The sequence below is a fragment of the Symsagittifera roscoffensis genome, chromosome 10, assembly GCF_963678635.1.
Source record: "Symsagittifera roscoffensis chromosome 10, txSymRosc1.1, whole genome shotgun sequence".
Classification (NCBI taxonomy): Eukaryota; Metazoa; Xenacoelomorpha; order Acoela; family Convolutidae; genus Symsagittifera; species Symsagittifera roscoffensis.
In genome coordinates, this window is record NC_087071.1 from 1,770,391 (window position 1) to 1,794,795 (window position 24,405).

Sequence of the window (24,405 nt, forward strand, 5' to 3'; positions counted from 1 at the left end):
AGCTGTATCATCGTTCGAGTTTTGGGGTCTAAAATTTTTTCTTGCTTGTGCAATTAAATCAATATTGTGTGTAAAATAATCTATTATGAACCATGCTAAAATTTTTTGTAAATCGTGTTTGGTATGTTGTGAAACGTCGTCTTTCGTGAAATTTTCTTTAATGATGTTTAAATAACTAGAGAGTAGTGTGATTTCATGTCGTACTCTTAAATGTTTAGATGTTTCTGTCGGTGAGACATTTGTTAATGGGAGTTCATTTTCTAATATCGAAATATAACTATATATTAGTGCGAAAACTTCATTGGTGAAAATGGAGTTTGCTCTTTGTGAGTTATGGTATTGTATGCTTTTTATATATTCTGAAAAAACTTTTGAAAATTCTAAATCAAGGTCGTCTGTTTGAATAGTGTATGTTCTATTATTATGGTTTGGGGAAGTGAATTCTATAGAGTAGATTCCATATTGTTGTGTTATGTTGCATATATCTTTTAGATAGTGATCTATGATTTGTCTTTTGATTTTTACATCGGGGAACTCTGTTTTACATGGACTGATTCCGGGTTCAAATAAATTTACGAGTAAATTTTGACAAAATATGTGTTGTCCTCTATCAGTATCTGCATCTACTATAAAAGGAAAGATTTCATCATCATCTGGAGTTTCGTCACCTGGGGTGTGCGTTGAACTCATTTTTTCGTTCGATGACTGTTAATATGTAATTATTAATGTGTCGAATTGGTTGATTCCAGTTGTATAGATGTACTGGTTTGTGTTTATACTGCTTTTTTATTCTTCTTTTTCCTCTTTGTGATGAATTTGAAGTTGTTTCTGAGTCAGAAAATTATAATTGATCGTGTTGTGGGTAATTTTTATCTATTGATTCTTTTAGTTTGTAGAGTTCGTCTAAACTGTTGGTTTCTGATTCTGAAAATGCGTTTCGATTTTTTGAAAATCTTTTTCGTGTTATTTGTCTTTGTTTAGTGATTATTTTTCTCTTTAGTGTTTGTCGTTTTGTTCGAATGTATCCAACTGTTTGTGTATGAGGTGTGATTACAAGGTCGTATTTTTTGTTATCTATTTCACAATTGTGTAAAACGATTGTTTGTTTATTCCCTAGGTTTTTAAATGACATAAGGTTTAGGATGACGGGTGCAAAAGGTTGTTAAATGATTTCTATTTTCCTAAACTGTTAGTTCTTACGATTTTTTGGTTAGCTTAACCTGGGTCTATTTGTTTAGGGTTGGAGAGAAAAGTATATCGATTCCGAAGAATGATTTTTACTTTCTCGTGACTAGTATAAGCTAAGGTGTTAACTTACTTAATCTTACTTAGGGGTAGTGATTGTGTTCAAGGGTTGGAGAATAGTAAATCGATCCACAAGGTTCAGGTATAATTAGAACGCGAGTAGTTCGTTAGATACTATTTTAAACTTACTAAGTCTAAGATTTATCCTGGGTCTGGTAAGAGGGGGGATCAAGTGAAGGATGAATAACCGAAGTTCTTCACTGTTTATCCTAATTTGAATGATTAGTTTTGTTTAAAAATTTCTATTAGTCTTGGGTCTTTAGAAAGGGTTGGGTAGTGAATCGACGTTTGAGGTCGTTAGACACTAATTAAGTGGGTGGGGGAGAACAAAGTTGTTCTGTTTGATCCAAGGATAAGCCTTGATGATCAAATTTAAAATGTAATGAAGTAGAAAATGATTTAAGATCCAAGGATAAGCCTTGATGATCTGGTTTTAAAATTAAGTGACTTTAAGTTTTAATGAGGTTTTAAATTTGTGTAAAGGAAAGATTTAGTATTTTATGATATTAGTGAGTTGATGATTGCTGTTATGTTTTAGGTGATGAAGCTGGAACAACAGGATGATTTATGATTACTAACCATTTATTGTCATGCTACTAATTTTTATTTTTATTTTCCAATAAATATTTTTCAAACATGTTTTGTATAATACTGCAGAATTTTAGGAAAACGATCTTAGATCTTTTTATCAATCGTTATTGTATAATATTAATTTTGTTTAGCGCCTGAAATGATTTTGAAGATTTACTTCAAGGTTTTATGTTTGCAAATGGAAATCTAAATTCATTGCAAGTAGTATTCGAAATATAAAAGTTTGTTCTGGCTTTTGCCGAACTATCATGTAACTATACGGCAAGTTTCTACTTTGTCGTATGTCGTCTTTGGTTCGATGTCTTCTTCCAATTCCGGGTAGTTCTATTATGGTTCGGAATATTGGCTCGGATCTATTGAGTCGGAGAGACATTTCAATTAAATTATTGTCGTATAACATTTTGTAAATGTTTTTGTCTAATTTCTAATCTAATTTTGGTTAATTCTAATCTAATAAGGTCTTGTTCGAGACTTATGGTCGCACCAGATGAGTTAGGACTGGAGTGTAACTCATAGAGTAATTTCGGATAGGGTACACCGTCTGCTCGTCACGCTATCTTATTTTCGGCCGGATAGATTCGTGCAACTTCTTAGTCTAATACCGATCCTAATCTTACTCTTATACTATCTAGTCTCAGGTTGTTTAACTAGTCTCTGCTAGGCTCAATAGATCTAGGGTATACTGGTTTATTGCGGCTGTTGAAGTGCTCGGGAGAGTCCAACTAATTTCTAAGTTAAATTCAAATCTCTCTGGTGCTGAAATTACAAGTAACTTCAGCACTTACAAATAAGTGGGTTGTTAGTTAGATGGATCATGATTGGTTAATATTAAATACTTTACATTGGTAAAACATTTAATTTATCCAATCATAAAATATAGTTTAGATCAGGTTCCAGTAATACTATTTCACTGATCTTTAAATTAGCCGATTGCCAACAAGGACGAATTATTCAGTCTATTTGAGCAAATGGGAGGTTGGTCAAAATGATTTTCCTTTTGAAACTATTTTCTTGTTTTTTTTTAATCCAGGACCAGGGTCAAAAGGTGACTTAAGTTTAATTTAATCAATCCACAAAAAATCTGCATTTTGGTCAATTCGATTGATTTATTTGTCTGCTAAAAATTGTAAACAGAAAATTTCAAATTGTCACTTGAATCTGATTGGCTATTTTCAGACAATCAAATTCAAGCACTGCTAGTTCCATTTAAAGAGCATGAAATTGAAACTATGAGCGGAATAATTAAAAAGACCCAAACTTATAACTGAACACATATTTGGTGACCAAACTGTTAAAAAGTATCAGATCTCTAACTAATTTTCATGATAATAGATTTGATTTGGTGAAATTTTCGATGTTTCAGTCGCATATGTTAAGCCATTGATTTATTTTATTATAGCGGTGGCAACTCGTTACTAGGTACCATAAAGGGGGGGCGAAAATACTTTAAGATTTTCAAAGTATCAATAAATTAAACGTTTAGGTTCGATCGAAGTTCCAATCGACGTCCAGTACGGTTACAACAACGCCTGCATGGTTACAAAAACCGAATACTTTCAAAAGATAGGCCGCTATTTAGCCAAAAGACATCTGAAAAGTGTCAATGAACTCAAAAAAGCAGTAGAAAAAATAACTGAATCGAATTTTTGTTTTTCTTTGCTTTTCCGGAGCTCTAAATTATTGAATATTTTTTAGCAATTTGATCCTAATTTATTTTAATTCATTGAAAAGTAATGTATTTGAAAGTAAATGACCGGGTACATAGAATAAAATATTTTCATCTTGGGGAAAATGATTTTGAAAAGCGGACTTTGCAATAACGCCAGCTTCATTCTGGGCTTAAAAACAAATTTTTCATATTTGAACATGGGTAAATTTCTCGAGCGAATAAATAGCCACCTGTTACATTTAATCACAAAATTTTATTTTTTTTCCTTTTAAATAAAACTACACAGACCGATTCAAGTATATACAAGTATTAATAAACTGATATTAATAAACTGATTATTTGATACGCAGTTTCAAATTAATCCATGAGAGCTTAAAAAACTAATTCTCACAATGAATATTTCTAATTTATTGAAGCTATAAAATCTGGTTTTCAAATGAATTCTATGGCGACATTTTATTAAATTCGTGACGTTTAATCTATTCATCTTTGCATGATGCTCAGAATCTCTAGGGAATTATACGGTGACCTAATGGTCCATTCAGTGTCCCTTTTGATTATTCAATGTTGGTTTGTAAATTCGTTGCACTTGAATTGTCTTTCTTTCTTTTTCTAATTTCAATTAGCTATTAGATTTGATATTGTCTGAGTCAAAAGCCAACATATGAAAGTCACAAAAAAACAAATTTTTTCCTAAAAATTAAAAAAAGACGTATAAAATAAAAACCGACATGTTGGCTAAGATGATTGTGAGTTGGGATGGTGGTCTAACTCATAGAGTAATTTCAGATAAGGTACACCGTCTGCTCGTCACGCTATCTGATTTTCGGCCGGATAGTTCGTGCAACTTAGTCTAATACCGATCTTAATCTTACTTTTATATCTCTTAGTCTCAATAGATCTAGTGTATACTGGTTTTGTTACGAGTCGGTCTCTTGGAGAAAGCAACTAAGTTGTAAATTAAATTCAAAATGCTCTGGTGCTGAAATTACAAGTAATTTCAGCACCTACAAATAAGTGGGTTGTTAGTTTGATGGAGTGTGATTGGTTAGTCTTTAATATTTTATAGGGATAAAATATCTAATTTATAACCAATAATAATATATAGTTTGGATCAGGTTCCAATTGAGAAATTCAGTTACTGCAACGTAGCTCGGAAAAAAGAGACGTGTTTTCAAATGGAAACTTCTAAGAAACTTTTTTCATAGAAAACCTAAATTACGTCAAAAAATAAAGCCATTAGAGAAACGAAAAAAGTCAAGGAGTGAAAGAAAAACAGAAAAAAGACGACTTTCTTCATGAAAACACTTCAACTTTAAAACTTCAAATGAAAATTATATGGCGTTTAAATTGTTTTAATTTCAAGACAAATTAAGAATTGACATTTTATGATAAAATTGACCCAATTTTAGAAAACTGGATCAATAAGTAGATATATTATTCAGCTGGAAAACTTAAAAAATAAAATCAACATTCAAAACTAGAAGTCGTTCAAGTTTTTTTGCGCAATTTCCGATGTCGTAATTGAAGAACGTAGTTTAGCCTTCTTATTAGCAACTGAAACTGAATTGAAATGAAAAAGAGATCAAAAGTCAAGACAGCAAAAAATCAAATTTAGTGTGATCAAAGTTTAAACACCGGCGAAGCTGAGCTTCGAGCCACTTGCGATACAAAACAAGAAAGCCATTCAGTAAAAAAAATCAGAAAATGTCAAAAAAACTAATTAAAATGAATAAGGCTAGTTTTGAATCAAATGTAGAATTAGCATCGAAAGAAAATTAACCACGCGGTAACAAAGCCGAAATTACCTATTAAGCCGAAAAAATAGGAAAACAACAAAGGAAAGCCAAAAAAAGTTCAAAAAAGTTTAAGACTAATAAAAAGTTACTGAGTCCACCTCGCCCTCAAAACACACACACATGCACAAAAAAAACTTTTTCGCTCGTCGAACGAAGCAGTATGAGGCCACTAGGCCGATATAATATAGGCCGAAACCTATCAAACCGAAAATAAAGGAAAAGAAAAAACAAAAAAATCATCAGCACCTATTTAAGAGTCTGAACTACGTTCAATGACTTTTAATATTTTTTCCCGAAAAAAACTGGAAAAAACGACCTATATAAGTGTCTTCACTACGTTCGTTCATAGACACTTCAAAAAACTTTTCGTCAAATTTTCAGATATAGGCTTGGCTTGACCGGCAAAATTGTCCGAGGAGTTGCCAAAAAGGGTACCAATTAGAGACCATTAGTGACAAGTCACGTTTCAGCCACCACGCAGTTAACTAGTGTCGAGGCAAGAACTCATCAAGATATTTCTTCCCTTTGCAGTTTTAACAATCTCAAAAAGCAGAAAGATCGGAAACTCTTGTCTTTTCAGACACATATCAAAATTGTCTGAATTAGTGGTCAAAGCACTTTTAGTTTGAAGTGCTCAGCGATATATTAAATAAAAAACATAACAATGTAGCTCGCTTGCTCAATTTTTAACATTTTCAAGCTAAGGTTAAAAAACATGTCGCAAGTTTTGTCAACTCAGCCATATGTTGCAAAGCTAACCAACACATTTAGCTCTACATCTACAAAATTTCCATTTAAAAAACTGCTCCTAATAAAAACGACTTCCTTGGGATATGTTAATGTTCATAACAGTTCAGATATATTGAATTACAGTTTTTTACTGGTATTCCATCCGGAACTACGAGAAACAATCAAGAGAAACAACGGAAATTGGAAGCACTCATTTCAATTTTCACTGTTTGCGTAAACCATAAGGAACACTTTGTATTTATAAATGTAAATTGTACATGAAACAGTAGCTCTATCTGAAACTAAACCATCTTTCAATTTATATTTTCCATCTATTTTTTCTCGGAAACAATTATTTTAAACTGATTGCAATTTTTAAAATTAATATTAACGCAATTACAAAATGAATATCTGGATTTGGGTGATCCTTTCATTAATCAGCACTATTTTTATCGGCGCTTTCTTCACTTATCTCACAGTTATAATTGATGACGCAAAGGATGACATAATCATGTTACGTAATCACGAAATGGACGAACCACCACCTGAAATGCCCAATTACGTAATCCGAGATGCACTTGATCACGAAGGCAGAAGGAGTTTAAGAACTCAAAACAGACCATCTTTCACGGGTCAAAAGAGACACAACACTTCAGAGGTCAACCGGTCTTCTCAAGGTCGATCTAACTTGGCTTTTGTCTATGAAGATGAGATGGATTCTTCAAAAACACGAAATCATCGGGTGCAAACCGCAGAACTGGATAGCCCAACGACCTATTCGGTGATCGGAACACATTTCATTTAGACCGGTTTTGGTGCGGTCAATGTCATCACTTAGTCTTCCAAGAAACAACTTCCAAAACAGTGGTTAAACAATCACTGCAACAAAACTTTAAGTTTGAACGCAATAGATCAATTTTAAACACAGATACTAACGTTTCTTTTAGAATTTTAATTTTTTTATAGATACAAATTTTTACAAAGCGCCCAAGCAGAGCTTCGCACCAGTCAATTCTGGTTGGCAAATTTTTCCAAAAGGTCTTCCCTTTCTGAAGGCTCCTTTGACGCCAATAAATCTCACACGTTTGTAAGAAAAATTGTTTCACAAAAAAGCGAAAAAAAGTGTAATTAATTAATAGATTTGTTCAATAGATTAATAAATTTCAAATCTGTACCACAATAAATACACTTGCCGCAATGATCAGCAACATTATACTGACACAAACTCAGACGTGAACCCACTTTATTTTCCGTTCTATCTAACATCTCAAACAAACATGCTAACTGTCCGTATCCTGTTCACTAAATCCAGGCAGCAGTAATTAATTGCCTTTTGATTTCGTCAACGCAACATTTATTAAATCCCAAAAGTTCCCCAAAAAATAACAGAAACAAATCAGAAAATCGGCAAATTTATATTCGAAATTTACCCTTCTAACGACAAAAATATTGGTCAATAAGCCAATAAAAACATTAGCCGAAATAATTAAGGTCACACAAGCTTTTGGTTCTTTTCGGTTACAGGGATCAATTTATCAATCTGTTAATTGAGCTTCTGTTTTCGTTCAAAACGCTGAGATTTCTTTTCGCTGATATTATTTTTGAAGATTCGATCATGAGCATCAAACTTTCAAAATGGCAAAAAATCTTTAACTGCCGTATAACAAAAAACCCAAGCTTTTAAGCACAAAAAAAACTAAATAGGAAATTACAAAAAATAATACAAAATACGGGAATAAAAAAAAGCTTTGAAATTGCTATGAAAAGCGCAAAGAACACAAAAAATAACCGTGATATGGGAACTAAGCTGACAAAACATGAGCAGAAAAACAAAAGGCCGACAAATTTTTTGAAACGAAATATATCCCCATTGAAAAAAAAAACATGTTTCACGTTTTTTTCTTTGAAAAAACGTTAACCTGCAAGAAGTCATGGATATCCCGATTTCAAAACAAGCCTAATAAAATTCAAATGTATTCTGCGTTGCTTACTCATGATTACACCACTCGATAGGCAGATAACTGGCATTTTTGGTGTTTTTCTAGGACGAGATTTTCTCATTGTTATGAATTCTGTAAAAAAATAATCGAGTGTTCCCTTCTTCAAAACGAATTTATTATTAAAATAAATGATTATAGGAGCTTTCGACGCTCGTACACATGTTTGATGATTAAAAACATATAACTTTCCATCATCTGTGTCCAATAACATCCCCCTACTTCCATTTTAGTTTTTTATAGAGAACACGCTTCACATTTAAACCACGCTTTCAAATGAAACCTATCACGTGTCACTTGTACGGTCAGAAAAAAGTATTTAATTGGTAATTAGACTAAGTGTCCCGACAATGTTTCCTTTATTTCCTCAGGGGACTTCGCATAATGGGTGTTTAAAGTTTCAAGCGCAGGAAATTGAATGTGTTTCCATTAGCATTTAACCTAAAATGTCATGGACAGACTTCATAAAATGAACCAGAATATCCCTCAAAAGAATCTAAATTTGATTATTTATGATTCTGGAAAGTAACTTCATAAAAATAGGACAAGAAAATCCCTAAAAACCAACTTCTTTGATAAATGATTTCAGATAGCAAACAAAAAATGCTTCCAAGAATTAAAACACAAGCTTAATAATAGTGAAACTATAATGCCTCGTTAAGTTCGAGAAAATTCCAAACAAGTATCAAAATAGAATTTCACATAAAAGAAAATTCTACCAAGTAATTCGATCCTTTTCGGAGTTACTTTCTTTAACCGCGACTCCAAGAAGCCTTTCTGTACTATGAATAAAAACAGGTATCAGCTCTCTTTAATCAAGCGGATATAGCCTCACACTATTTCAATTATCCAAAGAAAACTTATTAGCTAGCATTAGTTCACTAAGCCGATTAATTACAAACCGCAATCATTTCAGCCAAAAACACTTCTAAAGGTAAAAAAGGAAATATAAGAAGTCAACGTCAAAAAAACTTCAATTTGTCAGAGTAAATCAAAACACTAAAAAAATTGCTTCCAGCAAAAAACAACAATTCTGTTCTCCAACTATTCCCCTAAGGTACCTAGTAGAATTGCCACCCTTTTGCAAGAAGGGGAAATTAAAGAAATCCAACAAATCTAAGATATGCCAACGAAGCCGACAACTTAAGCAGACAAGTAGTAGATTGATAATTTTTTTGAAACAGAACATTTCACCTGAAGCAGAGCAGAAAAACAACAGGTATTGGTCTGATTCGAAACCAGATCTTTTGCCATCCAGAGCGTATTCATTACCTCCAGATTAATTGTGCCAGAGACCAGTTTTGAAATATTCTGACAAAGATATATACCGCGAAATACACTACAGCTTAAAGATCTATTATCACGATCCAAACAAGGATAGCCAGTTGTAGTCCAAGTAGCACAGAAGGTTCCGACCATATTCATACACGGAGGCGAAGCTGCTCTTCGCTAACACTAGCAAGAACACGACAAAAAAGCAGATTTATAAAGTGCAATAAGAAAAAATATAAATAAGCCTCACTTAGTAAAACTTTTGCTACGTGTCCGATTCGAGCCTGCTGCCTTGAGAATTTGAGTATGACGTCCTTCTCTCTCGACCACACGCGCCTAAAGATCGATGAACACTAGCAGGGAACAGACAAAGCAGAGAACAAATGCTATGAAATTTCCAATGCTACAGATCTTGATGATAGCAGAAGTGCCAACAAATGAGCACTTTTATTTGCGAGTTAGGTTGGAAAAAGAGTCATACTAAAAAAACTACGATCGCAAGTGTAAAAACAACATGTTCACACGTCACCACTGGGAAAAAAGGGGTAGCAACTAAAACTCGTGACAATGATTAAATGATTGTGACGGATACATAAATAACAAATAAACATCAAAATAAAAATGAAACAGGCAAAGCTGAGCTTCGCGCACCCTGCGATACAAAATTGAATAACTATGATTAAAAGCAAGTTAAAAATCTTTTTAAAAAATGGGCGAATAACAAGAGTTAGATTAACTCGCATCCAGAATTGAGTAATGAAAGCGCACAGTTTTATTCTGACACCAACTCATTTTGTTGTCAAAATCCAAAGTATAAGTGGCACTTTCCACCAACTCGATCGAATCTTGAATCAACTGCAGATCACTAGCTGCCTTTTTCTTCTCTTGCATCCATCGCACTATTTGGGATCCACTTGATAATGTTCCCTCCCGGTAAATAAACAATTAATAAACAGATTTAAAAAAATTGAAAAAAATCAAATTCCAGGATCATATGGGATTTACATCACTGAAGCATTTACGTTTTTTTTTGTAAACAGCTATATGATTGCTTAGGGGGCAAAAAAAAAGATTTATCTAGGGAACATTATCAAGCAGATCCCTTTTTCATCAGCAGCAGTTGACAAACTAATTCCAAAATTCACATCTCCGTGAGTGGAATAGAATCTATACGTCAATACTTGTCCCGCTTTCGCGTCTATTTCCAGGCCGTAATTCTTGCCCGGCGAGAGGATAAAAGACGCCCACTGTTTCGATAGTTCGGATAGGATCGAACTCTTGTAGAGAGATAAAGGTACTTTGGAGCCATAGCGGATCCACTCTTTGCAATCCGGGTCTCCGCTGGAATCGACTAAAAATTCCTATCACTATTTTTCATATACATTTCAGATAGAGAAAAAAAACGCTAAATTGCATTTTTTTGGAAAGTTAAGCACGAGATTTTAAGAAAAACACAGAGCAGCTCAGATGCAGATAATTTTTTGGAGGATAAATGGAAATAAACACAACTTCAAACCATTCCTTAATTATTTTTTTTCGAAGTAAATATACTTTAATTTTTATTTTTGGCACACTAAAACTAACTCAAATTTACTAGAAATTAGGATTCTCTTTTTGGTTATTAACTCGATAAGCTTATAAAATTGACATGATTGATACTAATTCTGCCAAACATATCTTAACTTATTTACGGAACATACCTTAATTTATATCTTTATTACGACTGAAAAACATCAAACAAAAGTATTTTTTACCTTTCGTGCCTCCGTAAGAGGCTGGTAGCTGATGCGCATCTATGTACTCCAGCAACTCTTTCTGCTTCCCAATCAACACCACCTTACATGACACCACATTCGAACAGACATACTGAAACTGAGAGAAGCAATTTCACCCAGGATTTTATTCTGTATTTTATATTTAGGATTTTTCGATCAGGAAGCAAAAAAATGATAATTTCACCCAGCATTGTAATCTGTAATTTTTATTTAGTCCTATTGATCGGAAAGCAAAGGGGACAAAAAGGCAATAAAAAGTTACTATGAACAGAATGAAGTTCAATGATCTAAATGAAAACAGTTTGAAAAAAGAAAAAATCAGACCGATTCATCTCGATATAGGACAAAAGGTTCAGAAAACTCTCATTGGAACTCGGCTCATTGAATCACGGCTGAAAAGACTTAATCCAGATATTATACTAGATCTTAATAGACTTTTGATTACAGTACTCAATTTGGCGAACAACGAATTCAGATTTCTTCCCAAATGCGAAGTCAGAACAAAAGATAAAAGTTGCCCAAATATGCTCCTAAACCCTAGATTATCTGTTCAAATGCGTCTTGACGCCACCTTTTCCCTAGTTGCTTCTGGAAGCAGTGGTCGAAACAGTTTGAAGCCGATGTCGAAGTAGCGTGAAATGTTGACGAACAGAAGTTTGTGCATGCGTTCCGGGTAGCACACGTCGAACAGTTGTTGTATCTTGCGAGCACGAGTCAGTTGGGACGCACTGGGTAAAAATTAATTCAAAAGTTCAGAAAGGCAAAAACTAAAAACAATGAAGAGGCTGCTGGAAAACAAATCGAAAACGAGTTTTCGCTAAAACTAGAAATATTGGAAAAAAATGCAAAAAAGCAGCAAACATTTCTGATTTTTGTCTCTTTTTGATACCAATCTTGAATCGAACAACTCCTTACGTCCGTTATTCGCAACATTAGAACTTCAAACATGGCAAATAATGGTTAAAATTATGGTAAAAACGTATGGTAAAAATGGTCGCAACTTTGCAACTTCAAACTAAGTAATTTATGCAACTTATCCTAAAATTAATTCGAAAAAAATCTCGACCCCCCCTTTTCGTCGCACCTCAAGTGTTCCCAGCCCAGATTCCTGACATCGACCACGACAGTCCACTTATGGACCATACAGCCATACACTTCACTCATCTGGTCCATGACTCTCAAGAGCTGCTCCAAGTTGAACATCATCTGAGTGCAGAACTCGTCGTCTGACATGGACATGGCGAACCCCTTCACAGTATTTAAGACATGATTTACGAGGTAAGCAAGGCAGTGCATTCAAATCAGTAAAAAAAAAAATTGTATCCAAATTATATTAAAAAAAGGTATTTCAAAAAAATGGTTTTTTAAGTGAACTGTCCCACTCCCCCCTTAATTCAATTTAGGCAGGAAATTATTCACTTGGATAAGCTAATCAGATTGTTTTTCAGGTAGTCACAATTTGGAAAATTGCAGTTGGACTTACTGCATGAATTTGTCGAATAAATTGACGGGCTGATCGTTAACTTGGTTAGTTTAGGGAGATATTGTTATAATTGATATTCTAATTTTACGTCGCAATTAATATTGCTTTTTTAAAACAAATTTCGACATATTTGCAAAAGATTAGAATTGAAATTCAGAGATTATCATGAAAATGCAAAAACCTAGAGGAACATGTTTTGGAACCAAAAGCTGCAGGTAAGCATTTTTTAAACAGAGGGTCAATTTTTAGTACTACTTCATTGCGGTATTTCTTGAAATGTTCAAAAGATACCTCAAATAGTCGACCAAAAATTGAAGGGGGAGGATAGTTAAAAAGATCTGAAAAAGACTGCTTAATTTCAGTTGTTTATTTTTTTACTGCACATGCCTTGACGTCCAAATTGCCCGGGAAGTCATATACAACTGGGTGTCCTTCCTTGTTTCTCCCCACAATGCCAGAGGGATAACACTGCGTGAACACTTCCAGGGGTTCAAATGAAGTCAAAAAGTTCGCATTATCCACGCCGTATTTTCTATCACGTGCGACGAAAGTTATAAATATCCGGGTGAAAAACGTCACCAGGTAAATTAACCGGAATTTTCGCTTAAATATTATTCAGATGCCAATCCATTACGTTCAAATAACACGTTAGCCGAAAATAATTATCCGAACAACAAAAAACTAACTGTTTTTTCCATAAGTTAGCATTGATTTGGTTTTACTGTCAAAGTTTTAGCGGTTCGCGGAAAAAAGTTTTATTATAATTAAAATCGGATATTTAAGTTAAGTCGTTCCTTCTATACGCCAACATTTGTTCATACATAATCACAGTCTCTTCTACATCCATTTTTCTCGCTCGCAAAAACCGAGACAAGTCGTAATCCGAATGAAACGACAGCACTTTGTCGGATCCGAGACGGGCTCGAAGTTGTCCAATTGTTACTTTTAAGTCGCGGTCTGTGATTTCAGGTACGAAAGTGTTCTTGATTTGATGGTTGAGGTCTAGGGGTATTCCTTTGGGCAAAAGAGTCGAAACCGCCGAGCTCATTTGAGTAATAAAAGCTTCCGAAGGCATTTTTGTTAATATAGTTGTCGAATAATTTAACAATAAACAGATTTTACAATGAACTTGATAATAATTTGAGAGTTAAATAATGTTTATAAGAGTTCGATTGATTAAAAAAACGCCACGAAGAACTTAAGCAAAAGGTCCAATTTTAGTTTTTAATTTAGTTACAGCTCAAAAATGAAAGATATCCTATTTACTTGAGAATGATACATTAACACTTTCGTGATCAGTGACAAATATAACGCAATCAATTCTCATATAATATTGTATACTTTAGCTTGACAGACAAGAACTAACTGTTGTCTCTCTACCTCTGACGTTTTCAGTTACCATAACACATCGATCTTATTTCCGGAATGGTCACACGAAATCAAATTTGCTTTCAGACGACAAGTTTTAAGGAACAAGATGAAAAAAATATATTCAAGGTTGAAACGGAGGTTTGTTTAAGCAGCGAACAGTAGCTGAACGCGTTCGTTACCTAATGGGTACCCCTTGGAACTATTTCATTACTTTTTCTCAAAATATTCCTGCACCGCAGAAATCTTACGCATCATGGAAACCTTTTGATGTTTTAGGAGACGTCAGAAAAACAAAATGATCCATCATGAAGGCTTGAACATTAAGAATGACAGACACTGAGGCAAGATTCTGTAAAGCTAGTAACAAAAAGTTCCTTCCAACATTTTTTTTATGCAGAGGCGAAGTTGCACTTCGCATACACATGCAAAAATATGACCGATATTGCTACTTGGACAAACTGAATGAGTAAAACTTTGAGTCTACAAAATTTTCTTAAGTGACACACGCCAATTATGACGCAATAGCAGTACCAGTCAATTTGACAAAAAAAATTACCAACTAAAATGCCTGAACTTATAGAGCGGAAGCATTTCAACGAGTATACGAAAAATTTCATTGAGAATATCCGACCCTGGCCAGGTTCGAACCCTCGTACTTTGTTGCGGTCTCCTTCCCTACCTCTACACTACAGATCCATGATACCCTGAATTAAAGTGCTATTTGTAATTTAATAGTCTGTGTTAAAATCCTTAGCACTGGCTGTAGTTAATAACTGGTTATTGACCAAAATAAAAGATGAAAGTCAGATTGAAAAAATTTGGAAAACGTCGAAACAAAATATCAGTCAAAATTGTTGTACGTTTGTCTCTAATAAAGTGCAGATAAAAACATATCAAAAATAAAATTCTCGAGATTGATGTACTACTAAAACAAACTGATTTTGCAATTTCCTGAGCAAAACAAGACTTTGAGTGGAAGTCAAAACATATTTAACAGACCGAAGTTGATTGGTAGTTTTGAATCAACTGTTTTTGATTAGCGCTTTTTGAGTAAAGTTACCTCATTCAGAGAAAATGGATCAATACGTAGTTTTTCTTGTCCGCTGGAAAATCAAAAGTTTTTTAACCAGAAGTCATTCACGTTTTTCGTGACCTTTTCATTTTACTGTTCTATAGTGTATTTGGCCGTCATTTAACAAAGGAAATGACGTGACTTATACACAAAGGCGAAGCGGAGCTCCGCATCACTTGCGATACAACGAAAGCGTTCCATTGCAAGCTACTAAATGGTCAGTGAGACGGAAATAAATATGGTTAGACGCCAATTGATCCGAAAACAAAAATACCAAAGGAACTGGTTGTCATAAAAAATAACGTTTTTTTTTAAAACATAAAAAATTCAACCTATAAGTTAGACGAGAAATGTAGTCACTAGGATTAAACAAGCTTTGAGTCTTTTGCAAGTGTTCACTAAGTCGACAACACGTGGTTAGACGACAATTAAACCAGAAATGTCAGAGGAAATTGTCATAAAAACAACTTTCAGCAATTAAAAAGTTTGAACTTTTAAATTTTCTACTACCAGCTGACTTGATTTAACGAAACAATATAAATACTTTTTCTATCCTTTTAACGATGCAAAAGAAGTTCACTGAACCAAAAACAAGAACCCAAACAATTTAGGCCGAAAAAATTCTAAAGGAAAAGAAAAACTCAAAAAACGGAAATTTTACCAGTCAGGTATAGTATTTTTTTAGGAGTTAATCAACGACACTTGAGATACAATGATAGCTGATTAACGCGAAAATAAAATGTGAAGTGGCACACGAGCCGACAAAACAGAAATAGATGTACTTCAATCCGACTAATCAATTTTTCCCAGGAAAAAATTTTAATTTCAGACACTGAAAAAAAATCAAGTCGCGGTCGGGACTCAACCCCCTGACTTTAGGTTTCAAAGGCATTTGCATAACTTCCAGACCAAGTGCGATGGGGCCTGGAAGTTGCTAAGGTTTGCTTATAAAGCAACATCAATTTCAAAAGTGAATGAAAAGTTGTTTACGGGAAAAAGTCTAGTTACGGATTACAAGATACTTGCTCTCGCAAGTATAAGTCATACAGGTTACATCAAAACACTTTCAGTAACAAAAAATATCATACAAAACACGAAAGTTTTAAAAAATGTGGTAACTAAGCCAACAAACCATAAGCAGACAACTCATAGGCCGAACACTTTTGATAATAATTTAGGTTTTAAAAAAACAGGGGCTGACTGGATTCGAGCGTAGTCCCTTAACCGTCTTTTAGTTTTCGTAACAATATTTAAATTTTCAAGAAAATGAGCATGTTTGCTGCAGACATGAATGCTGCACAAATGATTCAGTGATTGTTTAATTAGTTAACCCGATTCTTTCTAGCAAGCTTAAATAGAATCTATCAAACCACGAAAAATCAAATTTATTTCAAACAACATATTATGTTTAGACAACTAAACCGATCTAAGCTATGACCGATGAAACCCTTGAGCGAAATAAAAGGAAAAACACCGAAAGACTCTCTACAGCCTCTACACCATCTGCGAACTTTAAAATTAAAATAATGCAATTACATGCAGATGCAAAAACAAAGCAAGGATTTGGAAAAACTTCAAAACTTTTCAGCAAAAAGCGCTTAAAATTACGCTTTAATCTGGTAACTTATTTAATTCTACTATTAGGACTTGATAAATGGCATTCACGATGTTAAAAGAAAGCAAAAAGAGTTCGTGCTACGGGAGCTAAGACAACAAAAATTAACAGACAGACAGTAGCCCGAAAAAGCAGATGCTTTCCAGTTTACAAAAAAAGATGCCGAATTGACTCAAGTCCAGTTCTTTTTCATCTCAAGCATGGGTATTACATCTACTTCAATTGCATTAAATGTTTTGTAAAATTTGAGTAAAGCAAATTGGAACTCGTGTAACTTTTTAGCGATCGAAATCTTTCAATAACACTTTTTCGGGAAAAAAATTTAGTGCCCTGTTGCAATGTACTTACAATGATCAGAAAAAGTTTTCTACTTTCTTTCTGAGGAGCTTTAGTATCTTATGCAGCTCTTTAGCAATCTAGCGCAAAACAGCATTAGATGTGAAACTCAAAAACGTGGAAAAAAACTCGCTAATTAAATCTATATTTAATATAACTTAAAAACTTAATTTTGGTTCCACTAACTATCGTCTGCGTTACTTTGGCAAACTTCAATAGCGACCGAAATATTCACAGTTTTTAGCCATTTATTTTCGAAATAAAACACAAAATTATCACTTCTTCCAACTTCTACGGATCCTTCGACAATTTGCTTTTCAACTCCAATAGACTTTCGAGGCACATTCCAGACTTTGTCCTTTTTCCCTTGCGAAGATAGAATGAAAACTCCGAATCGAACCAGTTTCGAATCGGTGCAGAATTTGTACTTGATGACGTCATTTTGATCAGCCCATATTTCTATTTCGTGGTGGTTTCGAGGAGTGATTTGAACATGGCGCATTGAGGTGTCGCTCTGGATGAGGTTGTACTTGTACAGATTTGGGTTCACTTTGGACCCCAGAGAAATCCACTCCTTACACTCTGGGTCTCCGTTGGAGTCCACTGAAACAAAGAGATTCAGCGAAAACCAAACACACAAGGCATGCAACATTGATTCTCAGACAACAAAAAACTTTTCTACACTTAAAAAAGGAAAAGCACATGAAAGAATTGGAAAACAAACTTGTGGATATTTGATACTTTGTGGATATCTTAGCTTTTTTTAGTTAGCGTATTAAACTTTCAGACAATTTTGAGAACGACATCAATTCCTTGTTATATCATCTCCATACTATCTCCTTTTTTGTGACATTTAGATCCTTTACAAACATTTAAAACATTCAGGAAAAAAAACGTTTTTTGGGTCTAGTGATACAAATCGTTTTGTCGTTTGAACCTCTAAAAATACTAAGCCGACCTGATGTTCTTCGACAAAAAACGACGTTTCCAGTTCTTTTTTTATAAATAAATGAAAATGATTAGAAAAAAAGAACACACACCTAATGTTCCGCCGTATACAACTGGCAACTGATCCGCATCCACATAGTTCAACAACTCCCCCGTATTCTTAGTCACCACTATTTTCTCCCTGGTCGCTTCCGGGATGAAAGGGCGGAACAGTTTGTACCCTATGTCGAATAGGGGCGAGAGGTTCACTACTATCAGCTTGTGAACTCTCTCGGGATATCCGATGTCAAATAGACGCTGGATTTTGGCGTTCCTCGTCATTTGGGATTTACTGGAACGAATAGGGAAATTATTGGAAAATAAAGGGAAAATCAATTTACAGTTTAATTGCACAAATGGGTTTACAGAATTCGAAACGATTTGAAAAAGGATTTCAATGAACATAAATTGAACTACAGAACACCCACTTGATCTATACACACTTCAGAATATTTCACCCCTAATTGATATCAACATCAACATTATCACTGGGTTCTTTTGTGCTCTCTTTCTTGAACTTCATTTCTCGACTTGCAAAACATTTGCAGGAAAAACTCGCTAAATGTTCTTTGTTACAGGTCCCAGCAAAGGGCACATTGAGCTCTTAAGAAATATTAACGGCTCTTTTCCAGTTCCTTCTTCAATTTCTTTTATTTAAAATGACTTTTGATGTTCTAAACTGCTATAATAAATATCAGCGTGAACAAGTGAGCTTGTTTTTAAAACATTTCTCACATGCAAATTGATGAAGAAACAATTTTTTTGCAACTCCAACTTGTAGTTTTTCGAAGGAGGCGGGAAACTGATTAAGAGCCGTATTGACTTTGTCTCACCTGAAGAGGTCGAAAGACAGTTCTCTTACATCCACAATGACAGTCCATTTGTCCACTAGTTTCCCCTCACTCAGACTCTTGTTCTCCATCATCAACAGAAGCGACTCCAGATTCCACAAAATCTAAATTGAGGATGGAGATTAAGCTCGATTCGATTAAGAACTAATATAGCCAGCAAACAGTTGCAAAAGAATGAATGAACGCAATGAAACAAAAATACTGGTTTTTCAATAAAAAGTTTCAACTATCGATTTTCACAAAAAACCAATATGAGTTTAAAGTCCTTTCAATAATAAAATTAAATTACGATTGACACTTTCTTCATAAAAACTAACGAAAATTTAGAAAACCAAATTGATTTCGAAATTGGATAGCGCAATTTACCTTCCTTTAAGCAAATGAATTGGATTTCAATTTAAAAATGAATTGAAAGTCAAATCACAAAATATCATTTTTGATGTGAGCTAAATTTTTCCGGAAAACGAAAAAATCTAAACGACCGCGCATCTGCACATACTCCGATGAAAGATATCATTATCACAACTTGGACAAGAAAAAATACCCAAAAATCAACAAAAACCTTGAAAGATCCTTGAAAGTGTAAAATAACAATAAAGCAGCCGATTGCAGGTTTTTGAAAAATCGACGAAAAAAAAACAGTCGGTAAAAGGAAATGTTTTCTATAGCGCTTGACTAGGCCAAAATTGAGCCATAGAAACCGCGCAATTAACTATGAGGCGCAAGAAAAGTGGCGTCGTAATTCATTACACAGCACTGCTTGTTGCAAAAAAAAGGAACAAATGATAGCTTGAACAATTTTAGAGAAAAGTTTTTCCGTGAGATTTCTTTATCAATATCATTTATGGTGGTAGTTTGGCAAGCAGACCTCAGGAAAAATACCGAAATGAATAACCGATAAATAATTGTAGTGAAATGTGAAAATAGTATGCTTAGTAGAATACATGGTTCTTTTCCCCTTTCCCCCAACATTTCAAAATTGCTTAGTCGTTTTACGTGTGATTATGTTTGAACGCGTGATTTTACTATCTAAATATGAATACCACATGCATTCACAATAGTTAAGTTGTTCACCATGAAAAATTTCATTATACCATGACAAAGTAAAAACTCTTTAGCATGTTAGTGAAAAAGAGGAAGAGTACCGTTGCATTAAACCAACTTTGAAGCGACACAACGTGAACTGATGACAAAAGGCAGAAAAAATACTTTAGGTCTCAAGTTGCCCAACAAACTCCAAAATTCGTTTTAAAGCAGATCAATCAAAAGTAGAGAGAAAGGCTCTTAAGCTGGTCCAAATTTAACAATTAAATTAACACAGATTGGGTTAACCAGAATTTCAAAAAAAGGTCAAAACGGACGAAAAAGAGAAGAGTGCTATCGCTCATTAGATCAAATTGATTTATAATAAGACTATCTTTTATAAAAATTGAATTTTTTGCACATTTGTTTAAATGACTGTAGGCTGGAATGATCTATGATAGCGCTGGTGAAGTACACTTCGAGTCTCCACTTTTTGAGTTTCAATCAGAAATTAACGAAATTACATAGGGTTAACAGGAAGGCAAAGCTGCAGTTCGCACAAAAGCAAAAAAAAACAAGCTTTGAGGAAAAAACAAACCGGTTGGAAAAAAATTCAATTAAAAAAAATTTGTGAAATAATATCCAAAATAGAAAAATTGGAGACATCAGGATTCGAACTCGGACCGCCCGACCAAAAGTCACCTGTATCAATTTCTTAACTGAGGTCATGAATAAATTGCTTTCCAGCATTTTTCAGCACCGAAACAGACTAACTAAGCGGGTATAGCTGGATTATGCTGTTTAATTTACACGAACTTAAAACAGCCACAAAACTGTGGAAATAAACGTGCGAGACTGGTTAACAAAATAACAGATCTTATTGCACTACGTTTGCAAGCTCGCTTGCGTCACAAAAAAACTTGATAGTGCTATATTTTTCGCTATTTACTAGCTCCAAGATCCATTGGATGGGATGTGCTTACATTTTCTGCAAAAAACTTGCGAAACATTGCCTAACAAATCAGAACCACGAAATGATTATAAAATTATTAAATACTCAACATACCTGTTTTGCAAATTCGTCGTCTGAAATTGCCAGCGCAAAACCCTTCACGTCAACACGACCAGGAAAATCATAGACTATCGGATATCCCTCTTTGCATTTTCCCAGTAAGCCGAAAGGATAATGATTCATAAACGCCTCCAAAGGAGTATGAGAAAGCAGAAAATCTGGTTCGACCAATCCGAATTTCGATCTAATTTCCAGCATTTCATCGTACATCGAAACCGTTTGATCGAGGTTGAAATTTCTCGCTTTGAGGAACCGTAATAAATCCTGATTAGAATGAGATTCCATGACTTTATCGGCCAATAATTCACGGAACTTGATCACACAAGATAGTTGAGCTTCATCTGTAATTTCTGGATTCAGAATTGAGTTAACTTCTTCCGGTGATAATTTATTTCGGAGTTCAAGTTTAGTTTGAAGGAGGTTTTGGATATTTGATTTATAATCCCGCGCAAGTAAGTCCTTACTGTTCATTATATCGAATCAAAAAATCTTCGGTGACTATATTTTTTTAAATTTCTTTATAACTTTGCATATAACAAATTAAACGAGTTGGTCAAAACTCTCCTGACTTGATGACTACAACTTTAATTAAATTTATCAAAAAGAAAACTATCTGGTGATGGTTTTAAATATTTTGTAATAACTTTAGAAAATCACATCAGCGTGAAGGCAAGTCGTCAAACTCGATTTCTATCCAAAAATGGCACTAAAAACTTCACAGTTCAATGCAGTTTAGAGTCATTTATTGTATTATTGCTATTAAATAACAGAACTTACAAAGTAATTGATTACATTTACAAAATCTCAAACAGTTGAGAGGAATATTTTGAGCAAACAAACTGATTCCAACAAAATATTACGGAAGTTCAAGATGATATAAAGTTTGATTTGTTACAAAACAAGAGTAGAAATAAACATTAAACAAAACAGAAAGAGCATTAAAAAAATCAATGATGTGACTTGTGTAGAGACTACTCCTTTACTAACCCTCGTATGCAGGTGGGAGTGTTGTAAGCCTGGACTACTTGCCAGTAGCTGTTGGAGTCATCCTGGTCATTCACTGCAGTGACAGACTGTTGGCCACTCCCACTACCATACTACACAAACACACAACAACAATCGACTTAGAAGAAGTTTCGTTTCAGCTTAGATAGCGGAAGACTGATTATAAATTTGACACAAAGACGAAGCAGCACTTTGCAAACAAGCGAGATAACGACAAAAGTATCTCTTCAAAAATAAAAAAGAGAAACTAATTGCTGAGCCAACATACAGTTGGAAAATAGTCACCGAACGGAAGTAAACAGATAAAAATATATTGACTTGAGATTTTTTTATTCAAAAAAACAAGTCAATATATTTTTATCTGTTTCGAATTCCGAATTCAAAATTAGATGGCATTAATGCTCTTTGAATTTCTAGGCTAACTTATCATTGACAAAATTTTGGTAAAAGTAACCCAATATGAAAAAACTGGATCAATGGGTAAACTTTTTATTTGGCTGGGGAACCTGGTAATTTAAATAAATTTTCGAAATTAACAGTCAATCAAGTTTGTTTTTAGTGACCTTCTCACTTTCGCTGTTCGATAGTAGAGTTTGCCTTTCAATTAACAAACGAAATAAACTGACCTAAAAAGAATTCAAAAATCAAACCGCAAAAAAGTAAATTTGAGCCTGAACAATTTTAAAGACTTTACATTAAAAAAATAATCATGGCCTGTATAAATTTTCTATGCCGGAATCGAACCCCGACCTCGAGTGTAAAACTCAAACGTCCTAGCATCTACCCCATTATCGCTAGACAATCAAATACCAGCCACCAAAACTAGATACAGTGATATAATGCTAATGCAGCAAAAGAAAACCAGATAAACTGCGAATGCAGAGATGTATATCAGATATAAAATAAAAATTCTTTTTCAGCAATAAAAGCCTCCAAATGATTACTTTCATTTGCAGCTCGGGTAAAAACAAAATGACCTCGTAAAATAACACTACGCTATCCATGTGTAAAAACTACTACTTAGAAGATTTTAAGAAGACACGAAAAATTTGAAGCCCAGCGTTCAATTTAGATCAAACCGACAAGCGCTGCATTTTAATTTATTTACAAAGACGAAGTCAAGATTGGCATCACTTGCGGTACAACATAAACATAGAAAACATAAATGAGGAAAAATGAAGAAAAAAAAACAAGGTTTCGTGAAATTTTCATACAACTCGGTAGAAGTTCTTTTAGGCAAAGATCCCAGAAATTTGAATTTTAATTTAGCAACAACAAAACTTACAAAGAGGAAACAAGGTCGACAAGCTTTGAGCAGACACAAAAGGAGGCAAAAAAATAATAATTTAAAAAAAAAGAAATTCAAGTCCCCTGAAACTACATTGAACAACATTTGCAGTAACAAATTCAAGGAAAATTGCTTACAGAACAAGAAAAAAACCGCGATAAGTCAACAAAGCCAAAAATCTTTCTTAAGTTGAGCCGAATTTTTTTGGAAGTTGTCAAGTCCTCCTGAAACTACATTGAACGACACTATCAATCACACACGCATCATTGAAGCCCACAACCTTGAAGGAGACACCAGTTGAGCCGAAAAAAATAATGTGATTTAAAAAATTTAAAAGTTTTCATGTCTTCCCTGAAACTACATTGAACATTTGCAGTTGTAACTACAATGAAAATTGCTTACAGGACAAGAAAAGTCCTTGATGAGGAACTAAGCCAACAAAACTTGAGCAGACAAACGAAAGTCAGACAATTCAGTTTTTACCAGAAAACACTCAATTGCATACATACTGGAAAATAAAACAAGGCCCTGCCGGGACTCGAGCACCCGAGCTTAGCGTGCTAAGGGGACGTCTGTAGGAAAAATTGTTTACATTGAAAAAGTTCAGTTCACGATTACAAGACACTTGCTTTCGCAAGTGTAAAGAACGCTAATTTCTGATCGGCTGAAAAATTTTCAGGAATTCGACCCTCTTCCGACCCACAGGGTCACCTTTTTGCACTATTCTGAGAAATCCATTTTTTACTGATTGAACCTAAAAATTATCTCACGGCGCCAATATATACTAATTTGAATATTAAGGTGGTAAAGTGCGCCAAAAAAAGGCAATTTTTGCTCAAAATTTACCAAAAAAAGTGCCTAAAACTGCCTTTTTGGACTAATTTTATTCCAAAATTTGCCTGCAGCATAGAAAACATATTCGCAATAGGGTCTTGCTACTGATTTGGGAGAGCTCAGGGTAGAATTGAATCAACCCTTCGTCTATGTTTTCCTGATAAATTGATTTTGCAGGATTCATTGATATTTAATTTCTTTAGTTGAAGACTCGTTCATTTGCAACTTAATAATCCTTTACAACTATCTGACTTTTCTTGGAATTCAATTAACTTCTGCTTGCTGCAAACTGCCGCTTTTAGCGAAATACAACCTCCAGTTAATAACCATT

At 34.2% G+C, this 24,405-nt stretch overlaps 2 protein-coding genes across 2 annotated transcripts in view; both read right to left on the reverse strand.

Annotated features, from left to right (window-relative positions):
* LOC134855104 (stromal cell-derived factor 2-like) overlaps positions 1 to 24,405 on the reverse strand; it is a 71,254-nt gene that overhangs the window by 22,947 nt on the left and 23,902 nt on the right. Inside the window, exon 3 of the mRNA XM_063871489.1 lies at positions 21,935 to 22,044. Within this exon, the coding sequence (XP_063727559.1) occupies positions 21,935 to 22,044 (110 nt within the window). The remainder of the gene's footprint in view (positions 1 to 21,934; positions 22,045 to 24,405) is intronic.
* On the reverse strand, positions 17,144 to 21,852 carry LOC134855103 (SEC14-like protein 2). Its single transcript, XM_063871487.1, has 4 exons — positions 20,942 to 21,852; positions 18,835 to 18,956; positions 18,055 to 18,293; positions 17,144 to 17,617 (listed from the first exon to the last, which is right to left on the reverse strand). Exons 1-4 carry the CDS (start codon positions 21,416 to 21,418, stop codon positions 17,196 to 17,198), a joined length of 1,260 nt encoding a protein of 419 aa, XP_063727557.1. The 5' UTR covers positions 21,419 to 21,852; the 3' UTR covers positions 17,144 to 17,195.